The sequence below is a fragment of the Bombina bombina genome, chromosome 9, assembly GCF_027579735.1.
Source record: "Bombina bombina isolate aBomBom1 chromosome 9, aBomBom1.pri, whole genome shotgun sequence".
NCBI classification, from domain to species: Eukaryota; Metazoa; Chordata; class Amphibia; order Anura; family Bombinatoridae; genus Bombina; species Bombina bombina.
Window position 1 is genome coordinate 277,525,013 of NC_069507.1, and position 15,127 is coordinate 277,540,139.

The following is a 15,127-nucleotide window of genomic DNA, read 5'->3' on the forward strand; positions in this document are numbered from 1 at the left end:
GTAACATAGTTCTCAATGTCTTTATCAATGGCCGGCCACCAAACATGACCCCTAGCCTTCTGATTAATTCTGACAATGGCTGGGTGTCCTTCATGAAGAAGTTTAAACGTAGCTTGCCGTAGCCCATTAGGAACCAGAACTCTCTCACCCCATAAAATACATCCATTTCTGAGTGTGAGTTCTTTCACTCATAGTATGTATGCTCGCTGCACATCGCAGCCAGTTCTTGGCCAGCCATCTCTCAAATACTTTGCCAGAAGTTGTAATTCAGTATCACAAGCTGTCTCCTTTGCAATTTGTTTGGCATGTTTTATACCCGTAAAACACACACTTGGAAGGCTTTCTTGAACAACTGATGAGGAATTCATTAGTGGAAGTCTGGACATGGCATCAGCATTGCCATGGGAATCATGGGCCCGGTATTTGATGGCGTTATGATATGCTCCCAAAGTTAGAGCATACCTTTGCAATCTAGTGGTTGAAATTCCTTTCCTTGGATTAAAGATGGTCAGCAGTGGCTTATGGTCAGTTAAAAGAGTAAATTGTCTACCATAAATATAGTTATGGAACTTCTTAAAAGCCCATACAATGGCCAATGCTTCCTTGTCTAATTGGGAATAGTTCTTCTCTGCCGTTGTTAGAGAATGGGAAGCAAAGGCTACCGGTCGGTCTGTCCCATCTGGCATTGTGTGTGACAAGACAGCCCCTAAACCATAAGGCAAAGCATCACATGCTATCATGAGTGGTTTCTGAAGATCATAGTGCATTAACATGCGGGAACACAGGAGTAGGTTCTTGGATTCCTGGAAAGCTTGATTGCATTCACTGTTCCACAACCAGGGTCGATTTGTCTCAAGAAGCTGATGTAGTGGGTTTAACGTATGGGCTAGCTGTGGAAGAAAACGGTGGTAATAGTTAAGGAGACCAAGGTATGATCATAGTTGTGATGCATTCTGTGGTCTAGGAGCTTCTTGCAAGGCCTTGACTTTGTCATCAGAAGTGTGTAGACCATGACAATCTATAACATGGTCAGAAAATTCTAATTTGTCACGCATGAAAGCACACTTCTCCAAGTTGACCTTTAACCCGTAGGTCATTAGCCGCTGCAGCACCCTCTCTACATTTTGTCGATGTTCTTCCTCCGTCCTGCCCGTGATTAACATGTCATCTAAAAGGCACTGGACATGGGGTAGTCCATTTAACAGTTCTTCCATGGTGCGTTGCCAGATGACTGGTGCAGGAGCAATGCCAAAGACCATACAATTATATTGAAATAAACCATGGTGAGTATTGATGGTGAGTAACTTGCGGGAATCTCGATGTACTTCAAGTTGAAGGTAAGCATTTTTTAAATCAATCTTTGAGAAATGTTGTCCCCCAGCTAAGTTAGCAAAAATCTCTTCTGTCCAGGGTAATCGATACTTATCCACTGCTAACTGTTCATTCAACACCATCCTAAAGTCTCCACATATTTGGATCTGTCCATCTTCCTTCCTTACTGGTACAATAGGAGAAGCCCACTCACTACGATGCACTGGGGTTATAATCTTTAACTCTTCTAACCTCCTCAGTTCAGCATCAACTCCTGCCCTTAAAGCAAATGGCACAGTTCGTGCTTTTAAAAAACGTTGGCCTAGCTCCAGGTTTTAACTGTAACCGTACCCTTTTGTTCATATTTGGTCTTAATGTTCTGAATCCACTGGGCACGATCAACTCCAATATAATGAACTTCACTGTTTTTGAGACTCTCAGGCATGCCAAGGGCCCTTATCCAGTCCTTTCCATAAAGAGGTGGGCCACCTGATTTTAGTATATATAGTATAAGATTGGCAGTTTTACTGTTTGTACACACATATACAGATGCACACCCCAGTGATGTCAAGACTTCTCTGGAGTATGTTTGTAGCTTCAAGGTAGTGGGCTGCAGCAATACTGGAATTTTCAGCTGTTTCCAATCTTTAATCGTCATAACTGAAACTGCAGCCCCAGTATCTAAGTCCATGGTCAAATCTTTTCCTTCAATATTAACATGAACGGTCAAAGGCTCAGACCCTGCTGCCATGGTGTATACAGTCAAACTCCGAACAGTCATTTCCTCTTCTGAATCTGATGTGGCTCCCTTATAAGCCATGTGGTAATTTCCCTTCTTATGAGTTTTGCTTGAGACACTCTGCTGAGATCCTCTGCAAGCCTTCTTTAAGTGTCCTATTTTACCACAACCACGACAACGAGCATTTTTAAATCTGCATTCAGAAGCTACATGATTCTGTGCTCCACATCTCTAACAGTTAATAGGCGATGTTGCTTTTGCTGAATATTTACTGTCTGGTTTAGTCTGTTGCTTCATATTGGAGAAAAAAACCTGTTCTTCCTTAGTGTGGGAATGTGTCTGCAGTAAACTAGTGTCTCGTGTGACCTGGTCCAAAACAGAAGCAATCTCTAGGGCTTTATGGAAGGTCAGGCTCTCCTCTGTCAAAATTCGCTTTTGAATAGATTCTGTACTGATACCCATAACAAACTGATCTCTAAGGGCCATATTCAGATAATCCCCAAAAGCACAGGTGCTGGCCAATTTCTTTAAACAAATTGCAAATGCAGATACAGTCTCTTGTACCCCTTGGCGCCTGCTATAGAACTTGAACCGCTCAGCAATCTCTAATGGCCGTAGTTGTGTTAAGATCTGTATTATTTCAGACAAATACTTGGTGGCTGGCTTTTCTGGGTGTAGCAGATCTTTTAGAATCTCATATGTTTTAGCACCAATAGTTGTCAGACAGACAGCAACAGACTTAGGCCTAGATTTGGAGTTTGGCGGTAAAAGGGCTGTTAACGCTCCGCGGGCTTTTTTCTGGCCGCACCATAAATTTAACTCTGGTATCGAGAGTTTAAACAAATGCTGCGTTAGGCTCCAAAAAAGGAGCGTAGAGCATTTTTACCGCAAATGCAACTCTCGATACCAGAGTTGCTTACGGACGCGGCCGGCCTCAAAAACGTGCTCGTGCACGATTTTCCCATAGGAAACAATGGGGCTGTTTGAGCTGAAAAAAAACCTAACACCTGCAAAAAAGCAGCGTTCAGCTCCTAACGCAGCCCCATTGTTTCCTATGGGGAAACACTTCCTACGTCTGCACCTAACACTCTAACATGTACCCCGAGTCTAAACACCCCTAGCCTTACACTTATTAACCCCTAATCTGCCGCCCCCGCTATCGCTGACCCCTGCATATTTTTTTTAACCCCTAATCTGCCGCTCCGTAAACCGCCGCAACCTACGTTATCCCTATGTACCCCTAATCTGCTGCCCTAACATCGCCGACCCCTATATTATATTTATTAACCCCTAATCTGCCCCCCTCAACGTCGCCGACACCTGCCTACACTTATTAACTCCTAATCTGCCGAGCGGACCTGAGCGCTACTATAATAAAGTTATTAACCCCTAATCCGCCTCACTAACCCTATCATAAATAGTATTAACCCCTAATCTGCCCTCCCTAACATCGCCGACACCTACCTTCAATTATTAACCCCTAATCTGCCGAGCGGACCTCACCGCTACTATAATAAATGTATTAACCCCTAAAGCTAAGTCTAACCCTAATACTAACACCCCCCTAAGTTAAATATAATTTACATCTAACGAAATAAATTAACTCTTATTAAATAACTTATTCCTATTTAAAGCTAAATACTTACCTGTAAAATAAATCCTAATATAGCTACAATATAAATTATAATTATATTATAGCTATTTTAGGATTAATATTTATTTTACAGGCAACTTTTTAATTATTTTAACCAGGTACAATAGCTATTAAATAGTTAAGAACTATTTAATAGTTACCTAGTTAAAATAATAACAAATTTACCTGTAAAATAAATCCTAACCTAAGATATAATTAAACCTAACACTACCCTATCAATAAATTAATTAAATAAACTACCTACAATTACCTACAATTAACCTAACACTACACTATCAATAAATTAATTAAACACAATTCCTACAAATAAATACAATTAAATAAACTAGCTAAAGTACAAAAAATAAAAAAGAACTAAGTTACAAAAAATAATAAAATATTTACAAACATAAGAAAAATATTACAACAATTTTAAACTAATTACACCTACTCTAAGCCCCCTAATAAAATAACAAAGCCCCCCAAAATAAAAAATTCCCTACCCTATTCTAAATTAAAAAAGTTACAAGCTCTTTTACCTTACCAGCCCTGAACAGGGCCCTTTGCGGGGCATGCCCCAAGAATTTCAGCTCTTTTGCCTGTAAAAGAATAAATACAATACCCCCCCCCCCAACATTACAACCCACCACCCACATACCCCTAATCTAACCCAAACCCCCCTTAAATAAACCTAACACTAAGCCCCTGAAGATCTTCCTACCTTGTCTTCACCATACCAGGTTCACCGATCCGTCCTGGCTCCAACATCTTCATCCAACCCAAGCGGGGGTTGGCGATCCATCATCCGGTGCTGAAGAGGTCCAGAAGAGGCTCCAAAGTCTTCCTCCTATCCGGCAAGAAGAGGACATCCGGACCGGCAAACATCTTCTCCAAGCGGCATCTTCAATCTTCTTCCATCCGGTGCGGAGCGGGTCCATCTTGAAGCAGGCGACGCGGATCCATCCTCTTCTTCCGTTGTCTCCCGACGAATGACGGTTCCTTTAAGGGACGTCATCCAAGATGGCGTCCCTCGAATTCCGATTGGCTGATAGGATTCTATCAGCCAATCGGAATTAAGGTAGGAATATTCTGATTGGCTGATGGAATCAGCCAATCAGAATCAAGTTCAATCCGATTGGCTGATCCAATCAGCCAATCAGATTCAGCTCGCATTCTATTGGCTGTTCCGATCAGCCAATAGAATGCGAGCTCAATCTGATTGGCTGATTGGATCAGCCAATCGGATTGAACTTGATTCTGATTGGCTGATTCCATCAGCCAATCAGAAAATTCCTACCTTAATTCCGATTGGCTGATAGAATCCTATCAGCCGAATCGGAATTCGAGGGACGCCATCTTGGATGACGTCCCTTAAAGGAACCGTCATTAGTCGGGAGACAACGGAAGAAGAGGATGGATCCGCGTCGCCTGCTTCAAGATGGACCCGCTCCGCACCGGATGGAAGAAGATTGAAGATGCCGCTTGGAGAAGATGTTTGCTGGTCCGGATGTCCTCTTCTTGCCGGATAGGAGGAAGACTTTGGAGCCTCTTCTGGACCTCTTCAGCACCGGATGATGGATCGCCAACCCCCGCTTGGGTTGGATGAAGATGTTGGAGCCAGGACGGATCGGTGAACCTGGTATGGTGAAGACAAGGTAGGAAGATCTTCAGGGGCTTAGTGTTAGGTTTATTTAAGGGGGGTTTGGGTTAGATTAGGGGTATGTGGGTGGTGGGTTGTAATGTTGGGGGGGGGTATTGTATTTATTCTTTTACAGGCAAAAGAGCTGAAATTCTTGGGGCATGCCCCGCAAAGGGCCCTGTTCAGGGCTGGTAAGGTAAAAGAGCTTGTAACTTTTTTAATTTAGAGTAGGGTAGGGAATTTTTTATTTTGGGGGGCTTTGTTATTTTATTAGGGGGCTTAGAGTAGGTGTAATTAGTTTAAAATTGTTGTAATATTTTTCTTATGTTTGTAAATATTTTTTTATTTTTTGTAACTTAGTTCTTTTTTATTTTTTGTACTTTAGCTAGTTTATTTAATTGTATTTATTTGTAGCAATTGTGTTTAATTAATTTATTGATAGTGTAGTGTTAGGTTAATTGTAGGTAATTGTAGGTAGTTTATTTAATTATTTTATTGATAGGGTAGTGTTAGGTTTAATTATATCTTAGGTTAGGATTTATTTTACAGGTAAATTTGTTATTATTTTAACTAGGTAGCTATTAAATAGTTCTTAACTATTTAATAGCTATTGTACCTAGTTAAAATAAATACCAAGTTGCCTGTAAAATAAATATTAATCCTAAAATAGCTATAATATAATTATAATTTATATTGTAGCTATATTAGGATTTATTTTACAGGTAAGTATTTAGCTTTAAATAGGAATCATTTATTTAATTAGAGTTAATTAATTTCGTTAGATGTAAATTATATTTAACTTAGGGGGGTGTTAGTGTTAGGGTTAGACTTAGCTTTAGGGGTTAATACATTTATTAGAATAGCGGTGAGCTCCGGTCGGCAGATTAGGGGTTAATAATTGAAGTTAGGTGTCGGCGATGTTAGGGAGGGCAGATTAGGGGGTTAATACTATTTATGATAGGGTTAGTGAGGCGGGTTAGGGGTTAATAACTTTATTATAGTAGCGCTCAGGTCCGCTCGGCAGATTAGGGGTTAATAAGTGTAGGTAGGTGTCGGCGACGTTGAGGGGGGCAGATTAGGGGTTAATAAATATAATATAGGGGTCGGCGGTGTTAGGGGTAGCAGATTAGGGGTACATAGGGATAACGTAGGTGGCGGCGCTTTGCGGTCGGAAGATTAGGGGTTAATTATTTTAAGTAGCTGGCGGCGATGTTGTGGGGGGCAGGTTAGGGGTTAATAAATGTAATACAGGGGTCGGCGGGGTTAGGGGCAGCAGATTAGGGGTACATAAGTATAACGTAGGTGGCGGTCGGCAGATTAGGGGTTAAAAATTTTAATCGAGTGGCGGCGATGTGGGGGGAGCTCGGTTTAGGGGTACATAGGTAGTTTATGGGTGTTAGTGTACTTTAGGGTACAGTAGTTAAGAGCTTTATAAACCGGCGTTAGCCAGAAAGCTCTTAACTCCTGCTATTTTCAGGCGGCTGGAGTTTTGTCGTTAGAGCTCTAACGCTCACTTCAGAAACGACTCTAAATACCGGCGTTAGAAAGATCCCATTGAAAAGATAGGATACGCAATTTACGTAAGGGGATCTGCGGTATGGAAAAGTCGCGGCTGAAAAGTGAGCGTTAGACCCTTTAATCACTGACTCCAAATACCAGCGGGCGGCCAAAACCAGCGTTAGGAGCCTCTAACGCTGGTTTTGACGGCTACCGCCAAACTCCAAATCTAGGCCTTAGTATCTCCAATGTCATTGGCAAGTAAATGCTGCTGTAGCCTTTCAGTCCAGGAAACCCAGTTATCTGTGTCAAATTCTTTCAATGCTCCAAATACAGCCATTATAGCGTGAGTTTGTGGTAGTATACTTGTCGCCAGATGTAATGTCCTTACATAGCAAACATTAACTCTTTATATGAATGATACACTGGCAACTTCTAAATGTAGACTGGCACTTTATTTACTGGATTAAATAACAAGGTGGCTCCTGTAGATTTGCACACAGTAATATGGATAAATATAAATATATAGTCCTTTATAATGAATGGCTGCTACAGACCTTATATTAGCAGTCCTGTTCACTGTATATGCAGCACTATAGTAATCTCAGTATCAGGTAGTATGCAAGATGACAAGGGAACTACCTGGCCAGCTGTTTAAGTCTGTTCTGTAGACTCAGGGTAATTTATAACTGTATAACTGCAATATAACTTCTGTATAACTGACAGTTCTTACTCTTCCTGACTGGCTGATGCTGAATCCTGCTGCACTGATCTGTAGCTGACATTACACTTATTATTAGCAGCCCTGATCCTGAGGTTCAGTCCTTGTTACTTGTACTTATTAACTGCATCACAAAACTGTCACAAGATGGCTTCTCTGAACTGTTCTGATTCTAAACACAGCCTACTTGATGACATCATCTTTGTATGGAAGCCTCAATGTGCCATCTGACCAAATGAGGAAGTAAGCACAACACTACAGACACAAAGGGGTTTGAATGGCTATTAAAGGTAACCATCCTCACCTGTGATCTGTCTTCTTGTAATTAGTGTGTGTGTATAAAAGGGCAATGAGTTTCTGGACTCCTGACAGACCCTTGCATCTTTCATCCAGTGCTGCACTGATGTTTCTGGATTCTAAGTCATGGGGAAAGCAAAAGAATTGTCAAAGGATTTACGGGAAAAGGTAGTTGAACTGTATAAAACAGGAAAGGGATATAAAAAGATATCCAAGGAATTGAGAATGCCAATCAGCAGTGTTCAAACTCTAATCAAGAAGTGGAAAATGAGGGGTTCTGTTAAAATCAAACCACGGTCAGGTAGACCAACTAAAATTTCAGCCACAACTGCTAAGAAAATTGTTTGGGATGCAAAGAAAAACCCACAAATAACTTCAGGTGAAATACAGGACTCTCTGAAAACATGTGGTGTGGCTGTTTCAAGATGCACAATAAAGAGGCACTTGAAGAAAGATGGGCTGCATGGTCGAGTCACCAGAAGAAAACCATTACTACACAATGGCCACAAAGTGTCCCGCTTACAATACGCCAAACAGCACAGAGACTAGCCTCAAACCTTCTGGCACAAAGTCATTTGGAGTTATGAGACCAAAATTGAGCTTTTTGGCCACAACCATAAACGCTACATTTGGAGAGTAGTCAACAAGGCCTATGATGAAAGGTACACCATTCCTTCTGTGAAACACAGAGGTGGATCTCTGATGTTTTGGGGATGTGTGAGCTACAAAGGCACAGGAATTGATGGCAAGTTGAATGCAGTATGTTATCAAAAAATATTGGAGGAAAATTTGCATTCATCAGCCCAGAAGCTGCGCATGGGATGTACTTAGACATTCCAACATGACAATGATCCTAAACACAAGGCCAAGTTGACCTGTCATTGGCTACAGCAGAAAAAAGTGAAGGTTCTGGAGTGGCCATCTCAGTCTCCTGACCTCAATATCATTAAGCCACTCTGGGGAGATCTCAAACGTGCAGTTCATGCAAGACAGCCCAAGAATTTACAGGAACTGGAGGCTTTTTGCCAGGAAGAATGGGCAGCTTTACTATCTGAGAAGATAAAGAGGCTCATCCACAAATACCACAAAAGACTTTAAGCTGTCATTGATGTTAAAGGGGGCAATACATGGTATTAAGAGCTGGGGTATGTAAACCTTTGATCAGGGTCATTTGGGTAGTTTCTGTTGTCATTATGATTTAAAAAGGGTAAACACAGTTGATTGATAATAAATGGCTTCAGCCAAACACTAACCATGAGTGAAAGAAAAGTTTTTTGTGTTATCATTCATATTCTCTGAAAAATGGCCAAGAAATCATAAATTCTGCCAGGGTATGTAAACTTATGAGCACAACTGTGTGTGTATGTGTATATATATATACAATTTCAAAGTGGAGGGTCCAGCACAGGTACCAAGTAGAAATACCTGGTAGATGGAGATAGTTTCTTTATTTTATATGTGGGGTGCACGTACGTCAGAGGGTCCTGCACACCTCAAATATAGAGCAAAAATATATATACAGCAAAAATCCAAGGAGGAAGACGTCAGCACCCACAGTTCATCAGAATATTTTCTTTATTTCATAGTAACATGGAAGACAAAACAGCAATGTTTCGGATCCATCTGATCCTAATTGATTAAGGATCAGATGGATCCGAAACGTTGCTGTTTTGTCTTCCATGTTACTATGAAATAAAGAAAATATTCTGATGAACTGTGGGTGCTGACGTCTTCCTCCTTGGATTTTTGCTGTATATATATATATATATATATGTGTGTATGTGTATATATATATATATATATATATATATATATATATATATATGTGTGTGTGTGTATATATATATATATATATATATATATATATATATGTGTGTGTGTGTATATATATATGTGTGTGTGTGTGTGTGTGTGTATATATATATATATATATATATATATATATATATGTGTGTGTGTGTGTGTGTGTATATATATGTGTGTGTGTGTGTATATATATATACTTACAGAAACAAAAGCAGGGTATCAAATTGCGCTGTGTATCAATGCATGCAAATAGTTTCTCCTGACGTATTTTTCAGCTGAAACTGATGGATCCACTATTACCAGTGGATATGGGGGAATCTTTGTCAGTAGTTTAGGCAGGAACAGCGCTCATAGAAAGGGAGAGAAGAATAAGCAACCAATAATGTAATTTGTACACACAAAGGTATTTCACAAAGGGAGTATTTCCGATGGTTTACGTCTTGTCATAGGAAAACAACTGACTCTCCAGTCACAATGCTGATATAAAAGAGGATTTATTGTTGAATAAATCTATGCAGTAAGGTGTAAAGATCCTCTGATGAAGTGAACTGCGTGTTCATGAAACTAGTAAGGGACCGCCCACTTAGTGACATCACTTCCGGTCCTGCGAGACCACACGCAAACAGAGTTTTATAGACTCAGAAGGACTGTTTGTGTGTATCTCCAACAGGACCTTTACTGTTTTTCACAGAAATGCGTCACCTAAGCCAGGTTTATTGAACTTTTTTACTTGCTAATCGAACTGAGCGTTATTCAACTCTTACTAAATCAGCAAACGTTTCAATTCTCCATTGTGAGATATTTAACTCTGAGACATTTGTTTTATCTTGAACTATGCATAGGTGAAAACCTGGGTCTTTACACCTTACTGCATAGATTTATTCAACAATAAATCCTCTTTTATATCAGCATTGTGATTGGAGAGTCAGTTGTTTTTCTATGACAAGACGTAAACCATCTGAAATACTCTGCTTGGGAGCCCCGATCTCATCACCCCTTCTATACCATACTACAAGAGGTGGAAGCAGAAAATAAAGACGCATCTTTAACACGGATAGTGTAGCAAAACAAGAGAAAAAGGCGCAACCCCATATCAAGGTAGAATAATAGTTTATTGGGAGCACACACAAGGTTAAAAACACTCACAAGAGGTTAAATGTAAATTCGCATTAACATAATACTCAGTCTAGACGTGTGTAGGCAACATCCACTGGTTTCATCACTGGATTGTCAGAAATTGTCTCAGAGTAATTCCAAATGACTTTAGCCTGCTGTAGTCGGCCACAGCTCCGCCCTAAACGCATTTCGTTCGCTCCTAGGCAAACTTTCTCAAGAGTAGTATCAGATAGGGATACATATCCCCTCTGTGAACATCACATACCTCACGTTTGAGGTCTTACAAGGTGAGCAAGTTTTTTGCATTTCAAAACACATCACCTTTGTGTGTAAAAACGACACTATTGGTTGCTTTTTCTTCTCTCCCTTTCTATGAGCGCTGTTCCTGCCTAAACTACTGCTATATATATATAATACCCACATATATATGTACTGTACACACACTATTACTACATACTGCTATATATATATATATATATATATATATATATATATGTACTGTACACACACTATTACTACATACTGCAATACTCTTGCTATTATGCTTTTTGCACTACACAGCTATATATATATATAATACATACGTATATATGTACTGTACACACACTATTACTACATACTGCAATACTCTTGCTATTATGCTTTTTGCACTACACAGCTATATATATAAAATACACACACATATATATGTACTGTACACACACTATTACTACATACTGCTATATATATATATATGTACTGTACACACACTATTACTACATACTGCTATATATATATATATGTACTGTACACACACTATTACTACATACTGCTATTATGCTTTTTGCACTACACAGCTATAAGCTAGCGAGATCCCTCAGCTCCGCTGTCTCACACAAAGCGGACATAAAACATTAATATTACGCCATATAAAATTATTTAAAAGCACAGGAATATTTTATGATGGTTTTTAAGTTTTGAGTTTTATTTTTATATAATTTTTTTTTTCACATTTTGGAATCACAAAACTAAAATAATATGGTCCAGGGGGCTGAATTATCAAGCTCCGTTGCTCCATAACTTGTCCGCTTGCTCTGAGGTGGCGGACAGAAATATGATCGGGTTGATTGACACCCCCTGCTAGCGACCAATCTGCAGGGGGTGGTATTGCACAAGCAGTTCTGGTGAACTGCTTGTGCAATGATAAATGCTGACAGCGTATACTGTCAGCATTTATCGATGTGCAGCGGACATGATACGCTACATTGTATCATGTCCGCTCGCACTTTGATAAATCTGCCCCCATAACCGCAGGTTATTTAGGGAACATTTTTATTTACATTTAAAGCTGCAAACACTTGAGAAATAGCACTAAACAGATACCTGTGACTGTGACACTGTAGGTGACAAACATTGATTCTAGATAATGACTTTGTGTTTGTCTCATTCCCAGCGCACTTCACATGCTCTGCCCAACGGAAGTGGGAGGATGAGTGCGGGGGCAGTCGTATCCCATACTGCGCACCAGGTAAGTGATGGTTACACAGGAGCAGACAAGGGCCTTGATATTCAAAGATTCTCCAGCTTGGAGAGAAATTGTAGTTTAGACTTCACAGGGGATGAACTCACTGAATTTTCAAAAGAAAAAAGGGCGTAACTCTCCAGTACGGCGAGATCTCTCTTATTTCTGTATGTGATGCAGCACTGCGTGATGTGAGAGTTTGTTACACTTACACTTTGTGCTATATAGCACTGTATGATATGAGAGTTTTGTTACACTTACACTTTGTGCTATATAGCACTGTATGATATGAGAGTTTTGTTACACTTACACTTTGTGCTATATAGCACTGTATGATATGAGAGTTTTGTTACACTTACACTTTGTGCTATATAGCACTGTACAGTATGATATGAGAGTTTTGTTACACTTTGTGCTATATAGCACTGTATGATATGAGAGTTTTGTTACACTTACACTTTGTGCTATATAGCACTGTATGATATGAGAGTTTTGTTACACTTACACTTTGTGCTATATAGCACTGTATGATATGAGAGTTTTGTTACACTTACACTTTGTGCAATATAGCACTGTATGATATGAGAGTTTTGTTACACTTACACTTTGCGCAATATAGCTCTGTATGATATGAGAGTTTTGTTACACTTACATTCAACTAGATTTAGAGTTTTGCGGCCAAAGGGGTGCGTTAGCTATGCGTGTTTTTTTTCTAGCGCTGCTTCTAAACAACGCTGGTATTTAGAGTTCTCTGAAGGGCTGCGTTAGGCTCCAAAAAGGAAGCGTACAGACATATTTACCGCCACTTCAACTCTCAATACCAGCGTTGCTTACGGTAGCGGCTAGCTGGAAAAACGTGCTCGTGCACAATTCCCCCATAGGAAACAATGGGGCAGTTTGGGCTGAAAAAAAACCTAACACCTGCAAAAAAGCAGCGTTCAGCTCCTAACGCAGCCCCATTGTTTCCTATGGGGAAACACTTTCTAAGGCCTCGCTTCCATTGAGTCGTAATTCAGTTTGCGTGCACTCGCAAACCGATAAATATGCTGGCGGAAGCAATATCGTTTATCGACTGTTTCCAATGGCGCGTTATACCTCAATATTGGCAGCCGGACTTCGGCTGCCGAAAAGATCTTCGCGTCCCATAGAAAGTAATAGAAGCCGTTAATCGATAAATTATACCAGGTTTCCAATGAAAGCGCAAACCGTTAATATACTGTCGGAGGCTGTCGATACATTGAGAAATATTACACCCAGCTCAACTAGGTGTAAAAGAGGAAAATTGTGCTTTTTGAGACCTATTTTTTATTGAAATTATAAAACTTGCAAATAATGCAAGTGTTTTAATGTAGAAATAAATTGTTATAAGTAATATTTATTGTTGTCTCATGTATAGAAATAGTTGAACTTATATTCTAATAGAAATATCAGTATATATTTAAATATAATAATATATGCAAGAACATATCTACAGAATGCAAACTAGACCTATGCCTAGGGCAGCAATAAATATTACTTATATTTATGAAGTGTTAAATATAATTATATTAGAAAATAGTATTTGATTATTAAAAATATGGATAAGTGTATCTTTATTTTTCTTGAGAGGTGATCACCGGTAAGGAGCACGGATGTTAAACGTAAATTCTATAGTGTAAGGTCGGGTTACCTTAGCAACTAATTGATTTTCAAGAAATCCGACATCAGATGGAAGCGTTAACACAACGTTAACTTACAGCTACACGAAAAGAGCGACTGCACGCTATCCGCAAAATATTTCAATGGAAACCTGGTACTAAAATGGAGCCGTAAATTACTTTTAGCTGTCGGCCGCTTCGGTAACTTACGGCTCCATTTTTAACGACTCAATGGAAGCGAGGCCTAAGTCTGCACCTAACACCCTAACATGAACCCCGAGTCTAATCACCCCTAACCTTACACTTATTAACCCCTAATCTGTCGCACCCGCTATCGCTGACACCTGCATTATATTATTAACCCCTAATCTGCCGCTCCATACACTGCCGCAACCTACATTATACCTATGTACCCCTAATCTGCTGTCCCTAACATCGCCGACACCTACATAATATTTATTAACCCCTACTCTGCCCCCCCCCAACGTCGCCGCTACCTTACCTACACTTATTAACCCCTAATCTGCCGACCGGACCTCGCCGCTACTCTAATAAATGTATTAACCCCTAAAGCTAAATCTAACCCTAACCCTAACACCCCCCTAAGTTAAATATAATTTTAAGCTAACGAAATAAATTAAATATTATTAACTAAAGTCTTCCTATTTAAAGCTAAATACTTACCTGTAAAATAAACCCTAATATAGCTACAATATAACGAATAATTATATTGTAGCTATTTTAGGATTTATATTTATTTTACAGGCAACTTTGTATTTATTTAAACTAGGTACAATAGCTATTAAACAGTTATTTACTATTTAATAGCTACCTAGTTAAAATAATTACAAAATTACCTGTAAAATAAATACTAAGCTAAGTTACAATTAAACCTAACACTACACTATCAATAAATAAATTAAATCAATTAACTACAATTACCTGCAATTAAATAAACTAAATTACAAAAAACAAACACTAAATTACAAAAAATAAAAAAAGATTACAAGAATTTTAAGCTAATTACACGTACTCTAAGCCCCCTAATAAAATAACAAAGCCCCCCAAAATAAATAAAAAATCCCTACCCTAATCTAAATTAAAAAAAATTAACAGCTCTATTACCTTACCAGCCCATAAAATTGCTTTTTGCGGGGCATGTCCCAAAGAATTCAGCTCTTTTGCCTGTAAAAAAAAAACACAATACCACCCCCCAACATTACAACCCAC

General features: G+C 39.3%; 1 protein-coding gene across 1 annotated transcript in view; it reads left to right on the forward strand.

Moving 5' to 3' along the window:
- Positions 1–15,127, forward strand: part of LOC128640327 (complement C1r-A subcomponent-like) — a 158,587-nt gene that overhangs the window by 130,536 nt on the left and 12,924 nt on the right. The window contains exon 10 of the mRNA XM_053692817.1: positions 12,192–12,266. Within this exon, the coding sequence (XP_053548792.1) occupies positions 12,192–12,266 (75 nt within the window). The remainder of the gene's footprint in view (positions 1–12,191; positions 12,267–15,127) is intronic.